The sequence below is a fragment of the Aptenodytes patagonicus genome, chromosome 12 (genome assembly GCF_965638725.1).
Source record: "Aptenodytes patagonicus chromosome 12, bAptPat1.pri.cur, whole genome shotgun sequence".
In the NCBI taxonomy this organism is placed as follows: domain Eukaryota; kingdom Metazoa; phylum Chordata; class Aves; order Sphenisciformes; family Spheniscidae; genus Aptenodytes; species Aptenodytes patagonicus.
In genome coordinates, this window is record NC_134960.1 from 21,028,285 (window position 1) to 21,053,822 (window position 25,538).

Consider the following 25,538-nt stretch of genomic DNA (forward strand, 5'->3'; position numbering starts at 1 on the left):
TTTTCCATACAATCTTGCAGCTTTCAGTGAACCGGATGCCCAACGCTCACATGTTCAGCAGCTAATAAATATTTGGTATTTCCCCACTGTTCATCCTATAGTAATCAAATGTTGCTCAAAGCTAGCTCCAAATGAGGAATTAATAATCTTCTCACAGACAGTCTAGATTGCTCATCCCAAAACATCCAACCGCTTCACAAGAATGAATTCACAACAAGAGCTGGACAAAATCCAGGATTTCTGCCTCATGGAAAATTTTAGTGTTTCCAATTGGTTTCATTGTGCTTTGAAATGAAAACACACTTTTGAAATGTCTGTAATCTCAGAATTGAAATAACGAATTTTACAGTTCTGCCAGGGGTAAAATACAACTCCCCAGGGCAGCATTCAGCTGCTATAACACTGAGACTGGCTGTAATCACCTGCTTGTTCACTATGTGCCTTTAACTTCCGGCAAAAAGCTTCATGTGAAGCACGAATTGCATGAAAAAAATAGGATGTGATCATGCAGCTGAGGACTTGCTGATAGTAATATCCAGAATGCTACTTAAAGCAACTTTTAAACGAATTTCCTGAAGTTTTGTTTTTAAACACACTAAAAGTAATAGATTCTATCATGTTGTGTTATTTTAAAACCGGAATGGCTCATCTGCGAAGCTGGGGTGTTTGGATCCATCACAAAGATCTTTGCCACTTGAGGTAACGAAGTAGCTGACAGCAATAACAGATTGTCACTGTATATGTAGACCAGCACAAGCAAGTCTGGAAATTAACCGAAACACTGAAGGAAAGGGTGAGGACATGGAATTCTCTCTAGAAGGTCCTTTGCCATTGCTGGCAACAGCAAACTGGAGAAGTGAAGGTACGTTCTGCTCCACCCCGAGTTCTGGAGGTCTGTTCTCTAATGGCAAGACTTTGCTACCAGATTCTCCTGTATCATCTGCCAGGCATCTGTCCTTCCCCTCCTTCTGCTCTCCCCAGCTTCTTGCTGCATTCTGATTTAGCCAGCCTCGATCTTTTTCGGTAGCTAAACACCAGGAAAAAAAAAAAAAAATCCTAAACCTTAGGCACCTTTTTCTGTAGAAAGCAAAACATACTCTGAGAGAAAGGTATCACCAAGGCATCACCAAGCTTCACTTTAAAACTTTCCACGGAAAGATTCACAGGACTTCTCACATTACAAACCTATGCATTTTTTCATACTCTTCAGTGAAAATGACTGAATCTCTTCACCCTGACTTTTCTCAACAAATTCCCACAAAATGGATGCACAGCATAATGTGAGAATGTAACCTGAGGACCTATGTATTGAGAAAAATCAAATTATTTCTGACATATTATCTCTGACAACTGACACTCGTAGATGCTTGGGCAAAAAGTGTAAGGAACAGGGATTATAAATTCACGCTTCTCCTGGCAGAACTTTCCAGCAATCAGCTGTTCTGTGATCTTCTGAGCAGGAGGTTTCAGCTGGACCAATTAAGTTTAATTTGAATGTGTAATTTTACCTAATCACTTCTCAGAACCCATTTATACTTCTGGCCTGTAGCAACGAGTTCCACAATTTACCTGTGCACTGGCCAAACACGTACTGTCTTTTGCCTTTTTTCAAACTCGCTACCCGATCATTTCTGTGCTGCCTATTAATATGTGTATTATGAAAAGCCTTGTCCCTGTTCACCTTTCCTCAACACTTTTAGTTTCGCAGAGCACTAGCACACCCTCTGCCACTTCTTTTTTAAGCTGAAGAGTCAGTCTCTATTTGTATGTAATTGTCTCCTCGTCAACCTTTTCTATGCCATTTTTGTTACTGTTTTTAAGACAGAGTGTCTTTTCCTTAAGCGTTCAAGATGTGGCTGCATCATAGACTTACACAAACCTACGATACTGTCTCGTCCTCAGTTCCTTCCTTTACAATAATTAACATTTAATTGGCCTCGCTGCTGCTGAGCGCTGACTTAACCTTATCAAAAACGTATCCACAGTGACTTTGAATGTTCCCTCTGCAATCTAATTATTAATTGGACACTCCTCATTCTGTATGTGTATTTACAGTTACATTCCCCTGCATATACTAATTTAACCTACCTTGGGATTACCCTGGTTTTCGTTCTTGTGCAATCTTTTGCTGTGACTTTCACCGTCGACTGTCCTGAATAATTTTGTACCACTTGCTTCTTCTGCCACCTCACTCGTCACCTCTTTTTTCCAAATCACTGCTGACTGTGCTGAACAGAGCAGGTTTCAACAAAGCACTTAGGGGAATCCACCAGCAATGGCTCTCCATTGTGAAAACTATTTCTTGTATTTTAAGGAGTTACTAGCCCAAGAGTAGCCCCTCCCTCTTCCTTCACATCAGCTTTATTTCTCCAGATAGCTTTTTTTTTTAGGTCCTGGCTGAAAGATTTTCAGAAAGCTAAAAGCTGGATAATCTTGCTCCACATGCCTGTTGACTTCTCCGAAGAACTCTTAAGAGATTTACAACTCTCTTAAGTCTCTTCAATGGAGCAAGCTGGCCTGAGAAATGGCTTCCTAAATCTTTCCAAGACCTTTGATTCTTTGATATAGCACGCTCATCCAGGTATCTAACATCTCTATTCTGTAACACAGTTTCTATCAACTTAGAATTACCTTTTTTGCAGTTTTGCGGCTCAGTCAACCCCCCCTTTTTAAAAGCCTGCGTCCAATTTGTCAGTGTTCATTCTTCTGGTCATACAGCAGATTTAAGCACCGGATTACTTATCATCATTAGAGGCTCAGTGATTTCATAGCTTCTGAAGAACATCTGAACAAAGAGCATGTGGCCTTAGTGACTTGTCACTGTTCAATTTATCAGTTTGCCTAAAAGCTCTTCCTATTGACTCTCAGCAGGAGACTGTTTGTCAGACACAGACGCACGTTCACTCCTGGCTGTTCAGCTGTGCCAACTGAAGGCATCACCGTCTGCACTTACTCCCCACCACTTCTCCCAGAGGTCCATGTCCAGTAATCTGCCAGCAAGGCAGCGTGTTTGAGTGCTTCTTAATACGCTCCAGGCAAAAGCAGATGGGTTAAACAGTCTAATTGGCAGTTTAGGTAAATTAACCTGGCTGTTTTCCTGGAGCTAATTAGGAGACATGGAAACAAAATGCTCCATTTGCCAACTGATCGGAATGGTAACCTCTGGCAGGAGATGGGTTTGATAAGCAGCGATGGGCAGTAGCTTAAATCAGCACAGAAGAAAGCCAAAAATCTGGAAGAAAGCGAAGAATGGGGAACCCCTCTGACCTTTTCTGCAACACCTTACATCGTCTAGTCAACATCTGTGGGATTGATTTTTATGTGCCTCTTCTACACCACGATCATATGTTGTGCCCCTTTCTACCTGCTCCAGCAGGCTTCCTGCTTCTAACAGTTTTCCTGAAGTGTTTATACATCTAGTAAGCAGCCCTGTTGTAGGCCTCAGCTGATCCTCCTTGATAGGGCTTTACATGTAACATGTAGGACATGCTTTCCTGGATATGACTTCAAATTTTTTGAAGGATAACTTCCTATTTTTATAAAACTCCTTTTAATAAGAATGTCTTTGACACCTCCTTCCACTGTCTCATCTACAGCATAAGCGCTTGAATATACATCCTCATCTTCCAGGAAGAAAATAATTCCTTTAGTTTCACACGACGTAGACAAGTCTCCCAGATCACTGGTGCAGTATTCACCTGAATTGCCCACAATAAAAGTACAGAAACTGGATGCTGTAATGAGGTTGCTAAGGCAGACCAGTATTGCTAAAGCCGATGTCACCTGCACAGTTACAGCGCAGGCTCCTCCCTGCCTTCAGGAGCTTTTTTCCTCCTGTCTCTGGACTCCTGATTCATCTCTCTGAAGTTCTGTCTTTCCACTCTAACCTATCTCCTCAAGCGTCAATAAATGGCTATAGGCTTCTTGGCTCCTAGCTTTGCCTTGGGGAAACTCAGACGCTCAGAAGTCCTTCTGCCGCAAGTATCCTACCTCGCAGCACATTGCACGTACCTACTTCTGCCCAGGGCTGGCCCTCTCCTTGCCCTGAGGGGATGCCTGAGGATGAATTCTCTGGTACAACCTCCGGACTTCCTTTCTGCAGGAAGTGGGACCCCAGCTGCGCACCGGGACAGCTGGTTGAGGCTTCAGTCACCACTGAAATACAGAGTGCAAAACGGTTCCTGTTAGCTGTGCAGTGTCTGCTTTAGGAGACGACACCGAACTGTATATCTACCCAGCGTCCTTCTCTGCTCTGACTGCAAAGCCAAGCAGGAGGAAAGTTCAGTGAGCAGAGCCCAGAACAGAAAACAAAGGTAAGGGCATGCGGGATGCAAAGTGGGATTGCACCAAATCGTTAAGAAACAGCGAGATTCCCCTGACAGATACCAGCCCTCACTCTCCCCAGAGAGCTTGAAAGCTGGTTGTCAGCTTCTCACAACAGCTCTCTTCCAGTCTTAGTTAACATATCACGAGGCAGAAATCCTGTCCGACAGCTGGGCCCTCCCACAACCGCTTCTCACAAGCCAGAGCTGCTAACCTGTCTGCTGAGAGGGCAACGAAGAAAGCCAGAGAGACCTGTGCTCTCTCCTGGTGTCCGGCAGCGACCTCAGCCACGAGATCTGTCTGACCAGCTGCAGAAGCAGCGCACCGAGCGCTCCCTGAAGAAAAGCAGACACAAGTCAAGGAAGACAGCCCCACTCCCTCTTTCTGTCCCGCTTCCATTCAGCAGCTTGGCCACAGCTCCGTTTCGGGGAGCCCTCCCACCACAGCTACCCTCCCTGGGGGTTCCGCCGTGCCCACTGCTCCCATCCCCTTTCACGCCCCCAAGGTCTTCTGGCGACATCCCTCCCAGCCAGGGGCACCCGGCCCTGCCTGCTGCTCCTCACCCAGGTGACGGCCTCCAGCACGGAGTAGCGGGGCACCAGGCCGGGCAGGGGCTGCTGCCTTCCTCTTCGCTGCTGGCCATCCCGGGGCCGTCCATCCTGGCAACCGGGCGCTCTAAAACAGCCAGAAAACACCAACACCGTGAAGCCAGAAATCAGCCCTCAGACCTCCCCCTCCCACCCCGGCCCCAGCAGCGCCCTGAGGGCAGGGGGACACCCCGCTCTCCCTGCAGGCCAGCGCCGCGGCCCGGCGGGCTGGGCCGCACTCACCGCTCGGGGCTGGGGCCGCGGCCGTCGGGCGGCTCGGCGGCGGGGCCGGCGGCGCAGGCGGGGCGGACGGGGGGCGGCCAGCAGCGGCCCAGGCCGCGGCCCAGCAGCCGCCGCCACATCCCGCCCGCGGGACCATAGAGAGGGCGCGTTGCCGAGCGACGGCGGCCTGGGCCATAGAGATGACGGAGCGGCCGAGGGGATCGGCTAGTCCCGGCGGGCCTCCCGCGGGGCAGCGGCGGCGGCGGCCCCCGCACCGGGCTACGGGGAGAGCGGAGCCCGCACGGGCAAAGCACCGAGGGGCGGTTTCGGGCGGCCTGAGCCCACCAGGCGGGTGGGGATAGAGCGGCGCCATACCATAGAGAGGAGCTAGAGCGGCGCCCGGCCCGGCCCGGCCCCCCCCCCCCCCCCCGGCGGAGCGCGGGAACGGCGCGGCGGCCGCTGGGCCCCGGGAAAGGCCGTCCTGTGGGGCGGGGACGGGGCTGAGGGGGGCCGGGCCGCCCCCTCGCCCGGAGGGGCCCGTGTAGGCCCCGGGGGTCCCCTTGTGGGTCGGGGTCCCTTGTAGGCCCAACGGGTGCTGGGGTGTTCCCTGAAGGCCGCGGGGGGTGGGGGGGTGGGGGTGGGTGTGGGGTGTCCGTCCGTGTCCGTGTCCGTGTCCGTGTCCGTGTCCGTGTCCGTGTCCGTGTCCGTCCATCCCTCCCCCTGTAGGCCTGGGTGTCCTGCGGAGGGTCCCTGGGGGATCCCCGGTATCTCGGGGGATAAATCCCCCTTGGAAAACACAGGCAGGTGGGGGCAGCTGGTTGTGCTGCATGTCTGGGGTTTCTGTGAGGAGTCCGTGAGCCCAGAGATGAGCCCTGGGGGCGAGGACTTGCAATGTAGGAGCCACATCAGTAGTGGGAAGTGCTGCAGTATGCCCAAGCCTGTGATTACCTAATAAACGGTGCCTTTTCCTGGCCCAGAATGGCCTGCAGCAGCAGGGTAGCTGGACATCTGGGTGCGCTGCAATTGAGTTAGACAAGGAGAAATTGCACACTTGCAAAGTACTTTTCTTACAGCAAGAAAGTAATTTCAGGTGTGATCAGAAACTCAGTCGGTTTAGCTTCCTGTAATCAGCGATGTGATTAATTATATTTGGGAAATGGGTATATATGCGAAACATCTGTGAATGGAAATGTGTAAAAAATGCATTAAGATGCGGTCATGGTTCGGGTTGTGTATGAACCTGCATCCACCTCTTGTCGGCAGTCAGCCTGATTTTGTGATTGATCGTGCTCGCAGAGGGCTTCCTTGGCTTGTATCTGCTGTGTGTCTCTGTGTTTGTTTCAACGGTGTTGCAACAGGAGATGGCAGAGTTCCCAACCGAGAGCGTGGCATGCCAGTGCGAGGAAAAGATATGCTTTATATTCTCCTTACCCTAGTGTTTTCCTTCAGAAGTATGATTATTGCCACCCCTGTGCTCATTCCAGCTGAACATTTCATGTTTATTTCTTTGTTTCATAGGCACAGAAATTCTTGGTCATTCTGGCAGTTTGTCTCTCTTTCCAGAATATGGTTTTCTCTTTGCCAGTAATACCTGTTATGGACTTGTAGTTCTAGTTCAGTATTATCCGTGTTTTATGCTTGGCTGGCTGCAAGTTTAGCTCCAAGTGTGGCTTTCCAGGAGATACGTAATCGCTCTCTTTCATCAGCCTAAACGCTTGCTTTAAACTACTGAATTTCTTTTGGTTTTCCATAGCTTTTTTTTTTTTTTTTGTAGTGTCATATGGGATACAAATCCTTTATCCTTTTCACCCCAGATTTGGCTTAATACCTTAATTACAAAGTAATTTAGTTGTCTGTTTTAGTAAATGTGTCTGTAATTGTCTCATGTTAGCAGACTGGTATTGCCTAAGCTACTACAGTTTGTTTGGGGATGAAAATTACATGCAAAATAGAAATATCAGCATCTCCACTCTATAATCTTGCTTTAATTTTCTCGCTCACCCAGTTGATATCGGTAATTAATGCTCCAAAAACTTAAACTGCATTTGTTGGTATTGGTTCCTCCAAGGTCTTCTCAGCTAATCACTGTATTTTTAATGCCGTTAGTCCTAGTTCCCTTTCGAGTCCCCAGCCATTTGGTGTGCGATACTCTGTCTTTTCTGCAACCGGCAAGGCAATAGCAGAGCTAATTTGTTTTGATTCATATCGTGAGGATGCCACAGGAGTTGAACAACGTCAGTTGGGCAGTTGCTGCGTGTTTGTGTCTTTTACTCTGGAGAAGGAAAATAGACGAATGAAGATGAGATGAGAGGGAGGTTCTGAGAGACGAGGAAGGGGACTGTCCAGAACAAGAGCAAAGTCGAGGTAGCAAAGATCAGAGACGTAGGCTGGCGGGGAATAACGTGGCTGAAGGAGTAAATGTTGTAGAGAGAAATGACTCGAGCTATGCAGGCAGGAGGACAGCATGCTCTGCGCGAGGGCTGCTGCTTGTGTCTTTCCAGCTCAGCTAGTTGAGCTAGTTGCAAGTGTCCTTGCAACTTGCGGTCAGAGAGCAGAAAGGACATTGAGAAGGAAGGGGTGAGAAGCCATGAGGAATTGCTGCACGTGCAGGGTGTCTTGCTACAACTTTTCTGACTGTTGGTGGTGATATTTTGTTCCATGGACCCAAGGGTGCTGAGGGAAGTGGCCGATGTCATTGCAGGGCCACTTTGAAAGGTCACAGTAATCGGGAGAGGATTCTGGTGACTGAAAAAGGGCGAACATCACACATGCGTTCGAGAAGGGTGAGAAGAAGGGTTGGGCAAGTCTAAAACACTCTGTTTAGCCTGGGTCTCTGGGAGGTGATGGCACGCCTTCTCCTGGAAACTTTGTTTTGAGCATGTGGAGGAGAAGAAGGTGATTGGGAACAGCCAGCATGGATCTGACAAGGGCAATCATGCCTAGCCAACCTGATTGCCTTCTGTGATGAGGCTGGCTCAGAGAGCAAGGGGAGAGCAGTGGGTGTTGTTTACCTTGACTTTAGCAAGGCCTTTGACATGGTCTCCCATAGTATCATCTTACCAAACTGGTGAGGCATGGATCGGGTAAACGGACTACATATTGGATGGAAAATTGCCTGGGTTGTTGGGCTCAGATGATGGCGATCAGTGGGCTAGCACACAGAGTGTAAAAGAGGAGGCTGAGAAAACTGTGTTTGTTATCACACAATAATTTTCGGAAAATAAATACTTTGCTCCTTAGGGAAATAAATACTGTGCTCCTTAAGAAATATATTTATTTTGGTGGGAAGAGGAAACCAGACCGGTTGTAGAAAGCAAGTTAAAAACAAACATGGAAGTTCTAGGAGGTTATACACATTCTGAGGTCTTTTAAAAACCTTGTAATTGAAACCAGTCTTTTATTCACTGGTTTAAACGCTCATTAATGCCAGTCCCCCCTTCAAGTCCAGGCAAAATCAACATATCTCCAAGTTCTTGATTATTTCTTTGAGGCACATTTGCCACTGGAACTTTATTCCCTGCATGCTGGAGCTGTTTCCTCTTATCTCATAGTGGTCTTCTGGTAAGTTAGGTTTCCATCTGCGTTTTTCTTTTTCTGCGTCTTGAGCAAAGTAACTTAGTGGAACATGTAAGCTTTGATACGCAACAGGTTTTTTTCCTCTAGCCAGAAATTTATGGCTAGAAAAAACCACCGTGCAACTTTGACCCAGTATACTTGAAACATCGTAATTACAGATGATCTGGTTTCACAGCTCACAGACAAAGAAAATGCGTTTGTTTTACTTTATTAGATTTCTTACAATATGTTCATAGAAAAACAAATGTGCATATACACGCTCTGTCAATACTGCCACCTGCAATTATATTAAGTTTTATAAATTTTTTCCACTAGGTCACTGTATTGTTAAACAGACATTGAATGCAGGATCAATGCTAAAGATGGGAGGGCTAAATTTCAACGTAAGCAATCTCATCTTTCTCTTAATAAGTTTATAAGGGGCATTTTTGAGGAAGTCTTAATTAATCATGGGCCTAAAACCTCTCTTAATGTGGATGTATTTTTCTAACAAGAAAATAAGGAAGAGAAGGTATTTGGGCATAAGCCGTAGCTCGCACTGCTGTTTCACTCTTCCCTGACTGCTGCAAAGCCCCTCAGTCAGTCACTGTAATCCAGAGCTGAAACGGGGAGCGCGTTTTGGGGATATATCTTGTTACTTTGTGATGAACTTGGAGGCCCTGGGAGAATCTCTTGGTGTTGACAGCCCCTGACAGTAAATGTCACATGAATTCGGAGGGAGCTCGGAGCCTTCTGGTGACTGCTATGAGAAGAGACACGGTGACAGAAAACCTGATTGATGAGCCATGCCACAAGTAGAGGGAGCGCTGTGTGGTGATTGCCTATAATTGAATGGTCCACGGAAGTTATTTCTGGGTTTCCTATGAACGGTGACACACGCTCCAGAAGTGTTTTCGCAGGGGAGGCCTGCAGATTTTAATCCTGGTAGTCAGCAACTCCCTGTTAACGCAGCGCTAACAGAGTTTAAAACTTAACAGGCTGTTTTAGCTTCATGCCTAGCATAATAATTAAACAAACAACAATTGGAGATGGTCAGTCATGCAATTACCTTTAGAAAGGTTCCTTTGTCAGCTTTCGCCTCCTCTTTTTAGTGCTTTCTCCACGTGGCTTGGCTCTGTGATCTGACAATGCGGAGACGTTGATTATCAAGGTTCTTCCCGATTCTGACGACGCGCTCCTCTGACATGGGCTTGTTGCAGCCATGTTAAGCACAGCGGTGATGCTCCTGGCATTAAACGGGAATGTGAGACGTTGTAGCCCACTCACCCGGCAAAGCATCTGCTCGCGCTGACCAATTAAATTGGCTTCTCTCTCATTAAAACCCTTGTGCAGACTCTGGTATGTCACAGATCTTTAAAATCTCCATTATGAATTCCACTTTCTTCTGGGTATTTTTAGCTTTTACTTGAAGAAATGATTATTGTCTCTTGCACTTAAACATATCAATTTCAGCTCCACAGACATCTCCTCTGGGCCATATTCAAAGACCTGAGCTGACTTCAACTGCTGAATCCGTAGGGAGGATTTCAACACAGCTCTAAGCGCTTGGACATTGGGGCCATGCGAGGAGGAAGAGGGAGAGACATTCAAGCCCTCCCCCCTTCCCTTTCGTAAGTCAGGAGCACATCCCTTACAGATTTACTTGGTTGTGCCAATTTAATGTGATTTCTTCTGAGGGCCAGGAACCACTCAAGGAAGGCTGACAGGTTTTATCAACAGAATGGAAACTGAAGTGATAAGGTGAGAGTTACTGACCTGATAACTAACAAACAGAAAACTTCAGTGTCCCTCAAGCTAAATATTGCACTCAGCAGGTAAGTAAAAGATGGCAACAGCTGTGGTCTTGTCACTGAGTGAGAGTGTGTTTTAGTGTAGAGAAGCAGGAGGTGAACTGTGAAAACAAACACATTCAGTTTGCTACAGACTATTTCCCTCTATTACTTTTAATGAGAGCTAAACTCCGAAATGCACAATGGGACAATAATATTTTAGATAGAAGGAACTCTTCGTACAGCTCCTAAATTCTAGACACCCGGTTGCAATTAAAATGATTGCTTGCATATTATTAATAGCTCGCCAGCAGTTTAAGGCTGTTATCAGGTATGGGACCAATTGGTACTAGCCACTGCACAACTGAATGAAAAGTAGTGCTGTCCTTGAAGGAGCCGAGTTAACAACCCGAACCCACAATGCTCAAAGGAGTTTGAAAAATGAGAGAAATATAAGAAGGTAAGAGGAGGTGTGTTAAAATGCATCACTGTAGAGGCTGGCAAGCAACATGGCTGGATTGCCATAGTCAGACGTTAGTAAATGCTGCCTAAGTGGTTTTCTATTTGTTTCAATTCTAAAATTGCAGCGTGGGGAGAGCAGATAGGAAAGGAAGTGGAGACTTCTAATGAATTAGGATTTAGAAGTAAAGGAAACAAAAAGTACTGCAAGTACAGCAGTCTTTTGTTCCTCCTTTTTCCCCTTATATTTTTTCCTAAAAACATGCTGGGATTGCGTTTAAAACCTAGCTGTTGCAATTCTCACACATCCCTTGAAATTCTTGTCTGACAGAATATGAAGGCTTCAGCAGCTGAACAAAAAGGCACGCGACAGAGCTCTTGTACGATGTCCGTCTCCCCTTTGTGGCACCTGGCCTGCTCAGTACAATTGGGAAAGACAAATGGCAAGTGATCGCTTCCTGTTCAACTTCTGCATGCTAACTTTGTTTTTTTCACATGGGAGCAGTTTTGTACTTACCATGTTTGTCATTCTGCCACGGATCTTTTCTTTTTCCTGTTACAGTTTCTTTTTTTTTTCTTTTTTTTCAGGTGAGGGTACCAGAGCTGTGCTTGGTATTCGAGAAGCAGAGGCGCCATGAATTCATACAGTGGCAAAGTCATACTTTCCTCTCCAAAGGATTCTGAACCTTTGATTTTCTTTTTTTGACTGCTATTGAGCAATGAGGTGATATATTCATAGAACTAGCTATTATAACGTCAAGATGCATTTCCTAAATTGTGCAGACTAGTTCAGAGCCCATCACTCTCTGTGTAAAGTTAGTGTTGCTTTTCGTGGATAGCCAGATTATAGTTGTCAGGGCTGAAATTTATCTTCCATTTTACCATGACGCTGCTCAGTGTCATGAGATTTTTAAGTTTTTGTAGTAAATATTATGCTAATTAATTTAGTTTTTATCAGAAATCTTCTTCGCTGTTCCACCTACTTTCCAGATCATTTCCAAACACATTGAACACCATGGACCTTAATCCCTATGGGACTCCACTGATGATCATCTTCCACTGTGAAAACTCATCCTTTAGTCTAATCTTCTTTTTCCAATGTTAAACTATTATTTAACGCTGTGACGTCCTTACCTGTAGTCCCCGGCTGTTTAGTTTGTTTAAGAGCCTTTGATGAGACTTTCGATGTTTGGGGTTTCTGGAAGCTTGGGGTGAGTTGGAAACACAGGGAAAATTTCTCAGCTGGATCTCTGTTATTTACACACTTTTGACTTCTTCAAAGAATTCCAGCAGATTTAGGAGGCTCAGATTCCTTTTACAAAAGTCATGTTTACTTTTCCTTAATGTGTTACTTTTATTCATGTATTCGCTAATTCTGTTCTTTACTAGAGCTTCAGCCAATATGACCAATATGGACATTAGACTTAGTGATCTGTGGTTTCTTGAATCGCCACTGGATTTATTTTTAAAAGCTGATTTCTTATTAGTTACCTTCCAGTCCTTTGATAATCGCACCAATTTTCAGCAAAAGGTTACATGCTAAGGGTATTAGCTCAGATGATTCATATTCAACATTCTGTAAAAATCTTGTATGAGTATCATCTGCGCCCAGTGATACGTTGTTATTCATTTTGTCTGGTTTGTAATCTACTCTTAACAACCTTAAATTAAGACAAGCCTTCTGTGAATGCCTTATAAACAAGATGCTGGTTTCAGAGTTTCTCCGAGATTCTCCAGGTGAATAGATTTAAAAAAAAAAAAAAAAGTTTGGAATTTTTTGTGATGGCATTATCTTTTCTGAGTGCTTCTTTCGTACCTGTATAGCTCACTGGCTCTTGCCAGCGTCTTGCTCTTGATGTGTTCAAGAAGGATTTATTACCTTTTTTTTTTTCTATTTCTTTAGCAAACTGCTTCTAAACTCTTTCTTCAGTCTATGTTATTGTGCTTTTACATTTAGTCTGGCAGAATTTATGTTCTTTTTAGTTTTCCTTTTTCAGACACAACTTCAGCTTTTTGCAGGATACCTTTTAACTTCCAACAGCCTCCCTGATCCTGCTGTTTTATGATGCTAGCTTTTTGTTTTTCTCTCAAGTCTTTTTTGACAGGTTATATGCATTTGCTTTGAGCCTCCAATATAGAATCCTAAAATAGTCTACCTGCCATCTGAAAACATTTACCTTTCTGGCTGCCACTCTGAGCGTTTTTTTTTTTTAACAAATTTCCTCATTTTTGAATTCCCTTTCTCTGGAATCAAGCACAACCGCTGCATTTGCCAACATTTCTTCATGTCAGAGTATGCAGTCATGAATCAGATAAAAGGATTAAGGGTTTTGGCGTAGTCCAGTCTCTAGGAAGGCTAGAAATATCAGCCATTAACATTTCACTAATGTTAATTTCACTCATTTCATTAACTGAGAAACAGGGAAGGGAGTGGCTTGCCAGGGCTGGAGATGGTGGGAATTCCTGCCCTGGAACATCAGCTCTCTCTCCAACCTACAACAGGTAAAATGACAGGTAGTTGGAGGAGGAAAAAAAAAAAGCAATCTGGGCTGATTTGTCACCACATCACTGAAGTTTGATACTAACTAGCTTGAGTGGTTTTGGGCAGAAGCGGTCTACGTTGTGCTGGTGGGAAGCAGAGTGAGACAGCAGAGTCGTGCCGACAATGTCCAGTTCTCACGTTAGCGGACGCAGGAATGATCCGGTATACCAAGAAGTCTGGAAGGACAGTGTGTGAATGCAAGTCGTTCTTCACGGTGGTAGTACTAGAGAACGGAGCTTAGACTACTTCATGGCTTCAGTTTGCGTATAACAAAATCTTGGATAAGGTCTGACCACAAAAGGACTAAGACCGCAGATGGTAGAGGCTGGTTTGCTGGCTGATTCTTTTCCGGTCTCTCCAATTCCAGACTGCTCCCTGCAGTAAGTAGTAGCTGCTTACTAACAGCTCCAAAGGCCCTCTGAAACTGGTGGGGATAAGCAGACTTTGCCAAGCAGGTGCTGCACTTCAGCGTGCGACTAAAGCTTGCTTACCGGTGAGAAACGTTTACTCTGAGGTTGAAAGGCACCGCCACTCAGCTACTGCAAAGTACGTTTAAAGCCAGGGTGAACCAAACAACGCCGGTTACAGTGCAACTGCTGACTAGCGTTGACTGCTTAGCAACGGTGAGAGTGATACAGATACAGATGAATTGACTGTTTTCTGAGCAAGCTGGGTAGGAACAGAAGTAATTAGCTGCTAGCTGATGAAAAGGCATGCTTAATTATTAGTATAATTATAGATATAATAGACCAGGAATTATTCATTAAAAGTAAGAAAGCCAATATGTTACAAAGAAGGTAATCAGAATGGAAGAGAAAATGACAGCAGTGTGAATTCTTGAGAAGAAATGTAAAGAATTAAGATGATAAATCTGGAATCTTTCGGTTTCCGCTCTCTGACATATCAACTCAATTTAACAGTGGTGTAAGGATATACAGAGCTAACAAGGTCTGTGGCTTGTATTATTTCTGGGTTTATATGATGTTGATTTAACTGATTGTGTGCCAGCGAAGTTGAGCTGTATTTTCACAAATCTCAGAACCTGCACAACTTCACAAGGGTCTTTGTTGTCCTTCCAGCAGTACTACAGCACAACCATTTAATTTGATGGATCCTGTGGGAAGCTGAGCTGTAGCTGGTTCTGATCAATATTGGTAATTGATTGTAATTATTTGATAAGGCAGCGCTGCTTTCCCTTGGCACCCTGAGTAAGTAGTTGTGACTAAGAAGCAGTCACGTCAGTCAGCTGCCCTGCCTGGCTGGCCACTGCATCTTAAACTGTTTTCCATGCCCACCGGGGAGATGGCTGGAGCTAACAGCCTGAACTGCGCTAACAGAGACATTAGGAATACGTTGTTAATGTAGGACGTATGATCACTGAAATGGGTAATCTGGGGAAGATTTTAAGTATGTCTCTTCCGTTGTCAGAATGGACATAAGTAGTGCTGGTCCTGCTTTTGTCCCAGGGGTTGGACCAGATGCAAATGGCAGCAGCAGCGATCTGGAGTCTTCTGTAAGAATCTGGAACTGAGAGGCCCAAGATGTATACAATTTTTTCTAAAGTTGTAGCAGTTTCTCAAATTATGGCAGTGGAATGGGAGACTCTGGCGCCAGCAGCTCTAATCTAGATTCTTTGAGACTGAGAGTAGTGGTGCCAAATGATTACAAACCCTTTTGCCCGTTGCGCTGGTTAGAAAGGAAAATCAAGATACAAAGATTTTATTGAATTACTATTTGAGGACTAATTATTAAAATGGCTTTTGATTAATGAGTTGCGAGTCAAGCTGGTTTGACAAATAGCATTTTGATAAGGTATTTGTAAGACAAATAGTCTTCAGATGGTAAGATGAACGTATAACACTGTAACCTTAATGATGATGTTAATGCAGAAATGATGTAAATGTGCATGAGCAATTACTGTATGAAGTCACTGGGGTACATCAGGACGAATTGAGTACAGACGAACTCTAATCAGCATCAGCTGAGCACAGAATCATTGAAAAGTGAAGCTGGAAGAAATCTCAGCTGATCACTTAGTCCATTTCCTTCTTCCACAACAGAATCCAATCTGCTTATGACATTCTTGGCATATGCAGAACTGTTGTTTCCCTTCCATTTTGTAGCAGACTTTTATCTGCTACAGGACTGTTTCTGCACCGATCCTGACTCTGTCAGGACTGTTAATGCATCTCTCTATGGTCTTCTTTCTGTTGAGCACCTCCTGTTCTCAGTCTCTTGATTCAGGTCATGTTTTCCAGACTTCTAACCATTATTGTTATTCTTGCTGCTTAGCCTGTCAACCTTTCTTGAGGAGCAGTACCCAAGACTGGACGTGCCTCTCCACCGAGGTGTTACTAATACTGACTACAGCGAAAGGACCTGCAAGATGTCTTGCAGGTAACTCTTCTGTTAATATATCTGTGTAGTGTTTTCTCTTTGCTCAGGACAATAACCCCTGTTCAGCTTGTGATCTATCAGAACCTTCAGATCTTTTTTCTTTGTTTTCCAGACTGCTTTCTGCCAAGCTGATATCTATCCTGTATTTGTGCACTTTGCTCCTGCCTAAGTTAAAATGCTACACTTTTTACAATTGAGATGACTCCCATATTTATAGACAACTTGTCCAAGTTGTCAAAAGTTTTTAATACTTCTATCCCTCATGTATTTGTAGCCACTCTTCACAGATTTGATCTTGGCAGATTTAATAAACACACAGTCCATTCCCTCATCCAGGCTATCAATAAAATATTGAATGGAACTTGTGAACGGCTGAGTAACCATTCAATTTGTCCTTTAAATTTCACAGTGAACCCTTGGAAACTACTCTCAGAGTGCGGATTCCAACCAGATTTGTGTCGTGACTTCAGCCAGGGCATTCTTGCCCTCACAAATGTCGTGGGACAATGTCAGGCGCCTCAGTGACATTGAGGTGTGTGGTATCTGCTGCTTCTTCCCTATCCACAAAGTCGCATCCATCGGGGAGGGAAATTCGATTGAGTCAGCTTCTTTTGTTCATGAGGAATTCATGTTGACAAGTACTCATCTCCTTATTAGTTCCTATGTGCTTAGAAATCATTCAGATTATTCTGGTGTTTTTCTTTTCCTGGACGTTAAATCTTCTGGTATCTTAGTTATTCTATTTGACTTGCAGAAGATGACTGCTAGTGGTTCCAGTTATTTGAAAGTGTAAGAACTTTGGGGACGGTTGTGAAGGCAACAGATACAAACCTCTCACCAGGAGAAACCCTGTGCCAAACGTGAAATTCCTGTGATAAAGCACAGAGTCACAAAAGGTTCTCAGGAGAGTGGTGGAAGGAACTTTTTTACAAAAAGAAGTTATTTTATTTCAGTCTGAGAAATTATGATGCAAATCAGCTTAATTTAAAAAAGAAATTTCAGGATAGCTGGAGAGAATTCTGAAGTTTGAACTACAAGTCTGAACAGTCTTGTAGAAATATGGTCAGGGTCATGCAAAAGAAGAAGCTGGGAAATTTTGGGCTGCACTGACTTCTTTGCCTATAATAGATTGGTAGTGAACATCTAAGAAAATAGAAATAGAGATTAGACTAAATTTCATAACCTTTTAACCCAGAAAGCCTGGATCTCCTCAGCAAAGTGTTTTCTGAACTCTAATATATGCTCACTGTTGACAAGGGCTTATTCACGGAACAGAATGACCTTTGCACAGCTCATCGAGAAGTGCGCGTGTGGTAAGTTTTACTGTCTCCTGCTCAGTGCGCCCACATGACTGTAAGTTTGATCTTACCAAAACAAGGTGTTATACTTCATCTTGTAGCACTTCTGCTGGCGTGTTTGATACTGTGTGTATAGGAAGTGTATGTATATTTATATGAACACTCCAGTATATGAGTCAAGGAAGAAAGAATATGCATTGCATTGGTATGAACCATTTGCTGGTTTTCAGAAACTTTGATTTTGCCTGAATTCAGTATTCTAAAGGGCAAAAAAATACCACTCCACAAACCCTTATCTAGGCTGTGCGTTAACAAGCCTTTGGGTCAGTACCATTTCCGCTGCGCATTTTGTTACGTAGAATTATCATCATGGTCATGCCTTGAACTGTTTGGAAGATGGAACTGCTGGCAGAGGAGGGAAATCAAAGGTGTCATCAAACTCCCAAAACAGAGGCAGATGTATTCCATGTTGGCACCAGTTTTGAAGTGTGTGCGGGGGCCCTGTTACGACTCTTTCTTCTTTCGTCCCTTTTTTCACCATCTTCTGCAATATTGATCCCCTTCTACTTCCTGGTCCTTTAAGCTTAAGGAGCTGTAGAAGTACTCTAGAACTCATTTGTGTGTGGAAAAGTGTTCTTGCTTTCTGGCATCCTTTGGTTTTGCAGGTACCCTCCACAGGCAGGTACTCACTGCAAGGTCGGAAACGGTCTTAGTGATGAAGCGGAGACATACGTGAACGTACTGAGGACGGGGGTGCAAGGCAACGCAGTACGATTTTATAACACAGAGGCGAGTCATTTCTTAATGGTGAAGACTTCTGAGTATTAACTCTAGGTGACTTCCACTACAAGGCAGCTGTTAACATATTACTATGAATTGGTTTGGGAAAAAAAAAAAGATTAAAATTTCATAAGTAGATAAATTTTAAAGAGACAGAAATAATAATGACATTAAAATTGGCTGAAAGAACTGAGCTACAGTAACAATGGAACATTTTAAAAATAAATGGGTAGCTAGGAAAGGGTGTAGGGAGACATGCTGCTTGGAGATCACAGAGGCACCTAAGCTTGACAGTTTCTATGACTGCATGAAACAGAGAAACACAGCCAAGCCCCCGCTCTCTCCCAGCATATTATACTGCACAGCAATCAGGTTTAGTAACACATTGCTGAGAAAAAGACTCCACTATTTAGTATTCATTATAGATGGCATTTTTCAGATTGCAGCGCAGCAGTGTAAACAAGCCACACTGGAGGAAGAGTGGAGAACAGCTCTCCACTCTCATTTCTCCAAGCTCTCATTTATTTCTTGTTGATTTTCACTAACTACACAAACCTATGGTAGCACCGATTTTAGGAAGGGAAAGTAACTCTCAAACCACCACCGTTTTCCAGTGTTCTTGCAGGAAGCCAACACAGCAGGAGGCAAAACACAATTTCTGCAGTAGGACAGGCATGTGGCTCCCTTGTGAGGCTGAAGCATCTGGTAGATTTGTCTCTCTGAGTCGTCGTGGATCTGCAGGCCTGCTGGGGTTCTGCCAGCTGCCTGCTTCCTATTCCATTTACATTGCATTTTGTAAACCTTGTCTGTGTGAGGAGGGAGCCTGTCCCCACGGACAGGGTGCTGCTGTGCTGGGACACCTACATCTGTGAGCAGAAGGCTGCCTGGACAGACCAGTACCCTAAGTACCCTGAGGTTGACCAGCCGCTCTCACATCCAAGTGTGGGATGACACCAGCCGGTGACACAGCAACCAGAGAGCTGTCCTGCCTGCATGCTTGCCCTTGCAGAGAAAGGTGCATGGCCCACGCTGCATCCCACGGGAGCTGGCACCTCTTTTTTTGGTGTGAGATTTTTTTCTTCCAGGTGAGCCGGATGCCAGCCACCCAGAAAAGCAACACGGCTTTTCTGTCATCCATGAATCATTAATTCCTGTAAGCCACAAGGGTACTGAGCACTGCGGCAGAGGTGGGAGCCGTGGTGTAGGGAAGTGCACATGGGTTTTCACCCCAAGCTCCGCGCAGCCTCCCCAAAGCCTGCCTAGCAGAAGAGTGATCCAGCATGCTGCAGAACGGCCACGTATGACAGCTCTGCTCCATGCGCACCACCTGTGTGAGTATAGAGAGACAGTAATAACGAAGGATCTTTCCGGCTCCCCTCTCTGAACGAGTGAGTTCACATCATTCTGCTGATATGGGAACATTCCCGCTTTTGAACCTGAATCCTCCTTTGGGAGTTGCTTCTCCACATTCCCTGATACAGCCTCCTCGCAGGCCCTTTTGGAAGCTTGGTGCTAGAGGTTCCTCTGCCCGCCTCGCCCAGCATCCAGGTCCCTGCTCCCTGCAGTGCCGTGGCAGAGTCCTCCCCATCCTTCCCTTTCCAGCTGGAGGTGTTAGATGTTCTCTTTCCTCCAAAGCCTCCCTTCTTTGAAAACACCTTGGTGGATACCTGTCTTTTTTTCGGAGGGATTCATGACAGAGTATCTTGGGAGTATTTGATTTTCCCCCACAACTACCTCACAGTAATACCTGACTTAAAAATGGGACCTACTCAAAAGTGCGGGAGCTTCTTAAAAGGAAATTAAAAGCAGCTGCTATAAGGATGCGGAAGATGAGAAACTAGATAAAAACACCCTATCTGAAGCTCAGAGCAATATATCACTAAGTGAAATAATTCTACAAGGGACCAAAAAGGCAGTATTCTAACAGCAGAGTGGAAGAGAGTATTCAAAATGAGGGATTTCTGAGCAAATAAATAAACTATTCAAAAAAAAAAAAAAAAGCATTAACTGTGAAGCTAAATCTGTAGGGCAGGCACAGGAAAATTTTAAGTTGCAAACTCACTAAAGGAATAATAAAAATACTAGTAAAAATATTTTCAAAATTGCCAGAATCAGGTACTTTTCCAGAGGTTTGGTCAACAGATGACCAATCTCTCTTACTGTAAGAGAGGAAAACTGCTGTTGAAAAGTAAACTGAAGCTTTGTGTTGGTGCTCACTATGGTTGAGGCAGGTTATTCTCCCATGAGAGCCGGACTTATGGGGACAAGTGTAAGGAGCTGTCTCAAATTAAATGACATTAAAATGCATTTTAGGACTAATTGATAAGATGAAGAGTCAGAAATTGCCAAGACCATATGGTAATCACTCAAGAGCTCTGGAGGAAAACAAATATGCAATTATGGAGCTACTATAGTGTGTAACCCGTCACTTAAATCAGTATCCCTGCAGGAGGGATGGAAGATGGTAGATGTGACAACAATCCCTGAGAAGGTCCCCAGGAGCGAAGCGGAGAACTGTGGACCGTTACACTGGAGTCTGTACTGAGCAAGTGAGTAGAAATTATAAGAATAAAACGATTAAATGGATAAAACCCAACGTGTTAGGGAAAGATTTTGTAGTGAGAAACCACATTTCACGAATTTGTTAGAGCTCTTGAAAGGGTCCTGAAGATGCAACTGAGATGACCTACTCGTAACAACATAAGAAATGCTCTAGTGGATCAGACCAGTGGTCCGTCTGCCTGCACTGCCCACCTATTGTTGCTGTGACTGTGATTTTATAAGTCTCACTCGTATCCCCCTCGCCGCCTCCTCTTCAAACTGAGAAGCCCCTTTAGTGTCTCTTCCAAAGCAACAACTAGAAATCAATTTAATCTGGTTGATGGTTCTTTACAAAACTTGTAATTAAGCTGTAAAATCCCTTGCTGTAGGATATTATGGATGCTCAAAGTTTACTTGTGCTCTGGGGGTAACAGGAAAAGTTAATGGAGAGAAGTTTCTGTATCAGCAATAGTGTGGCCAGCAGGGGTAGGGAAGTGATCGTGCCCCTGTACTCGGCACTGGTGAGGCCGCACCTCGAATACTGTGTTCAGTTTTGGGCCCCTCACTACAAGAAGGACGTCGAGGTGCTGGAGCGTGTCCAGAGAAGGGCAACGAGGCTGGTGAGGGGTCTGGAGAACAAGTCTGATGAGGAGCGGCTGAGGGAACTGGGGTTGTTTAGCCTGGAGAAAAGGAGGCTGAGGGGAGACCTCATCGCTCTCTACAACTCCCTGAAAGGAGGTTGTAGCGAGGTGGGGGTCGGTCTTTTCTCCGAAGTAACAAGCGATAGGACGAGAGGAAATGGCCTCAAGTTGCGCCAGGGGAGGTTTAGATTGGACGTGAGGAAAAATTTCTTCACTGAAAGGGTTGTCAAGCATTGGAAGAGGCTGCCCAGGGAAGTGGTGGAGTCCCCATCCCTGGACGTATTTAAAAGACGTGTAGATGCGGCGCTTAGGGACATGGTTTAGTGGGCATGGTGGTGTTGGGTCGACGGTTGGACTTGATGATCTTAGAGGTCTTTTCCAACCTTAATGATTCTATGATTCTATGATTCTAAGTTAAAGCATAACCTGTTAAATAGTAACACCAAGGATTGTGGCTCAAAAAGTTCGAAGACACATATTGTTGGAAAACAGAGTAACAGTCCAAGAAAGAACTGCTGCATGCCTGGTATGTTCTTAAACTCCTTCCCCAGGCATCTGTATTGAAAACCAGATGTTGCAGTAGAGGAACCTTTGATCTGACCCAGTGCAGCCTCTCTTGTGCTTTGTTATGTTCTGTCAAAAGAAAATGAAACATAGATATGAATGTAAACACTTCTGATGGTAACGGTGAACACTGAACAGTGAATGTTGAACTCATCTCCCCGCTATACAAGCAAACAATGAATTTTTATTTGAATGCTAATGAAGATCTCACCACGATGCTGCTAGGTCTCATCTAGCAATATAAAGAGAAAAACTACATGGTGGAAATAAAGAATGGATCTTTATAAAGGGATGAAAATGTATTGTAAATATTGATGTCATTAACCACTCACAGGTCAAAAATATACTTGAAGCTACTGATGTAATTTGAAGTAGGTAAACAAGTATTAAGAAGAACATTTTCTCACAATTAGTGCATCTGCTATGATCTGAAAAGGAGAAATTTGTATTTCTTGTATCACTTTAACTCCAAGTGATCCAGGGTTTGTAGTCAAAAAGCAGATCTTTCTACAGCCATCTAATCTATTCTAGATCTCCTTTGGTTTTTGGATCAGAGTTGAGGCAAGCTTCTTTTACAAATTTGTGCTGCAGTCTACGAAAAGAGTTGTTCCTTGCCAGGAGAATATTACATACAGTTCTGAGAAAAATGGACAGAATCAGCTTCTTTGAGAGCTAACTGATGCTTACTCACTGCATCACTGCAACACTGATAAGCCTGACATTTACTGAGAAGTGCCACAATTCTCAGTCCAATGAAAAATCCCAAGAGGATGTTTTTTGCAGTGTTGCTTCACATTCTATTGACTCAGGATCAGCTGAAGTCTTCTAAAGTATTTTACTCAAAAAAAAAAAAAAGTGGAGCCCAACTCCTCCGCTTGCATTACATACGCAGGTACTTGCCTTCCTTGGCACATTTGTTAATGATCGTGGTATGTTTAATGATGCTCTATAAGTTGTCAGTGCCTTATGTGTCATATTTTATTCCTGTAGTGTATTAAAAGCACTTATGCAAGAGTTCTTGGTGCCTTGATTGCAATTACAAAAATTACACTTGGAATAATGCCACTTAGCAGCTCCACATAAAAGCCAAAGCTCGTAGTGAAATACCTGTTTGTGATATGAGGCAGCGTTCTGGCTGTTAGTGCAGTCTTCGCATGTTGGTCTGTGCTTTGGCTTTCTGTAGCACCCATAATATCTGGCCGTGCAGGATTCTTCTGGAACAGGCCCTGCCTCAAAAAGACTGTCAGAAGGCTTTTGAATGTTCAGGTAGATTATGTCAAGCAGTTCCCTTCTGATCATTGCTATAATGATATGTTCAAATAATTCTGAAATATTAGTGATGCAAAATTTTCATTCATTACAGACACTGTGATAATTAGCTCCTACGATATCGTGCTCCTTATCTAGGAATTCCATTATTCTGCTTTTAATTATCATTTTGACCAACTTTCAATGTACAAAGCTGTTTCTCTGGCGCTTTAAAATAGACAAGTAATCCAAATAGTGGCTAAGAATTTTCTGACAAAATTGTTTTTCAGGGAAAAAAAATTCTTATTTATCAAAACTTGAACTTTTCACAGGAACATAGATTCCAGATGTCAAGAGTTGCAAAATCCATCACTTCAGGTGGTAGTTTGTTCCCAAATTTAATCATCACTGCTGTTAAAAAATGTGTGTTTCATTTCTGGTTTGAATCACTTTCATTTTTCAGCCCTTAGTCTTTCTTCTGTCTCTGCTAGATTAAAAAGTGTTGGTTGATATTTTCCCCTTGTGAAAGTATTTATCGAATCGCCTCACAATTGAGCTGTTTAAGTTTGCCAGTTACATGTTCTTCTCTCCTCATATACTTTTTATGGCTCTTTTCTGCCCCCAATCTAATCTTTCAACAGCTTTAAATGTGAACATCAGAATTAGATATACTAGTGGTTTCAATGATGCTGTACCCAGAGGTTGAACGGATTCCTTATTTCTAATCACTTCTCCCATTTTATCACGCTTTTACCTTGAGCGTTTGTGGTGAGCTCCTTGCCCATTAAGACCTCCTAAGTCATAACCATTGCACTCCAAGATAGAGTTTTCTGTTCTGTAAGAGCAGCCCATATTCTCTGTTGGTTCATCGACTGCCTCTTCTTGAACTTACTCCTCTTGTACCTTCCATAATATTAAGTAGAGAGCAGCCTCTCTCCTTGGATGTTCAGGATCTAACCGTTCTGAAAAGCAGTCATACTGTGTTTCTATAAATTGGTCCTCTAACCTTTTTTTCCTTTGTGCCATTATATCGATTTATTTATGAATAATAGAGGTCCCCGTGTTTAGTATTTCGCCTCTCAACGTTAAGCACTCAGTCTTCTTTCTCTGGTGACTGATGGGATAACTCTACTCATACATTTACATTCTTACTGCCTGACAGTTTCAGTGTATAGTCTTTTCCAGTAAGAATTTTAGTCTGACTAGATTCCTTAAAACATTTTCTTTGATATAAAAAAAAATCTTTCACTTTTATGACTTATACTCTCTTTTCTGTAGTTTATGGCCACATGCTATGGTATACCATTGGTTTTGTCACTGGGATTTACTGTTTTCTGCTGTGTCAAGATCTGATTTTATTACCTGTGTTTTACTTCACCTAGCTTTTTTTTTTTAATTAAAAAACCGTTTTTATATACATGCATTTATAGTTCTTAATTTGGGGAGCACCTTTGTTTAGCTTCTTAGTCCGATGTCATGTTGATATAATAAAATTTCACCTATGAACTGTTCCTATGCCTGTGTTAAGCTTTTTCTCTGAACTAGCTGGATACACAGAGTATTTTTGTTTTACCAACCCTTAGCAATCTGTTTGCCTTAGCTCATGACAGATTTCCCCCAGCTCCCACTTAATTAAACACATCATATATGTTTTCTTTGTGAAAAGTCTGATTTCACTTTTGACTTTTGATGGAGAGACCTTCACCTCCGGGTAGCGTCTTCTTCCCCTCTGCCTAATTGGAGTTGTGTATATAACTGGAAGGATTTCAGAGAAACTGTCAACAATACCCTGGGGCTAAATCTTCTAGCCAGCAGTCTGACTTTGCCTTCCAGGATCCTTCGCTTGCATTTCCCTTTAAAATTTGTGACATGCAGTAGGACCTCACGCTCCTCCCCAGCACTTTCTTAGCCTCCACCTAGGTGTCTCATAAAAGATCCCTTCGTATTCTGCTCACAAGTCAGCAAATCTCTGTCATCACATGCACGGCTGCTGGTATGCTCCTGGTATTTAAATTCCCATCAGCACACTAGACTGAAAGTTCTCAACTGAAGACGTATTTTCAGATATAGCCTTCCTGGAGTTGTCAGCTTGCTTTTCCTCAGCTGGAAGGCAGCTTCCTGCTATGTTAATACTATGCTGTGCTATGCTATGCTAAACTATCCATTGTGAGAGGAGGCTGAGCCTCCTCGAAGGCGGGAGGAGAACAAGCAGTCTGAGCTTGGCCTAGTCCCTCGTGCCCTTTTACACTGTTTTTGTGCCTTATATGTGTTCCGTCTTTGTTCCTCCAGATTAGAAGCTCTGGCCTCAAACTGCTCTGGGTATGTGCTGCGAGAGCCATGTGGGCGATGAAGACAGTAGCTGAAGCAATTACTGAAGTATTAGTGCCTACCCTGGAAGCTCTTGGAAGGCAGGTAAGATCACTGAGCCCTACAGAAAGGCAAACACAGTTTGCTTTTTTGAAAAAGAGAAATCAGGAAATTAGAGACCACTCTTCCCAGAAATAAGTCTGAAAAAATATTACATGATCAATTTAAAGCAAATAGAAGATAAAAAGAAAAAAAAAAAAGACATAGATTTACCAAGAATAAAT

The 25,538-nt window shown here is 43.8% G+C and overlaps 1 protein-coding gene and 1 long non-coding RNA gene across 3 annotated transcripts in view; one reads left to right on the forward strand and one right to left on the reverse strand.

Annotated features, from left to right (window-relative positions):
* The window catches only part of DELE1 (DAP3 binding cell death enhancer 1), a 22,917-nt gene extending 17,645 nt beyond the window's left edge, over positions 1-5,272 (reverse strand). Inside the window, exons 1-4 of the mRNA XM_076349689.1 lie at positions 5,154-5,272; positions 4,887-4,998; positions 4,538-4,658; positions 4,012-4,155 (exon numbers count right to left, since the gene is read on the reverse strand). Coding sequence (XP_076205804.1) covers positions 4,012-4,155; positions 4,538-4,658; positions 4,887-4,998; positions 5,154-5,272 — 496 coding nt within the window. The remainder of the gene's footprint in view (positions 1-4,011; positions 4,156-4,537; positions 4,659-4,886; positions 4,999-5,153) is intronic.
* A 551-nt stretch (positions 5,273-5,823) lies between these two features.
* On the forward strand, positions 5,824-25,490 carry LOC143165991 (uncharacterized). 2 transcript variants are annotated; one of them, XR_012996353.1, is made up of 9 exons: positions 5,824-8,693; positions 9,800-10,046; positions 10,161-10,318; positions 11,268-11,379; positions 11,525-11,660; positions 15,771-15,875; positions 16,285-17,188; positions 17,839-20,502; positions 25,237-25,490. It is a non-coding gene; the product is annotated as an uncharacterized LOC143165991 (long non-coding RNA). The 2 variants fall into 2 exon arrangements; XR_012996354.1 differs by lacking the exon at positions 5,824-8,693 and adding an exon at positions 9,028-9,091.
* Positions 25,491-25,538: the final 48 nt, after the last annotated feature.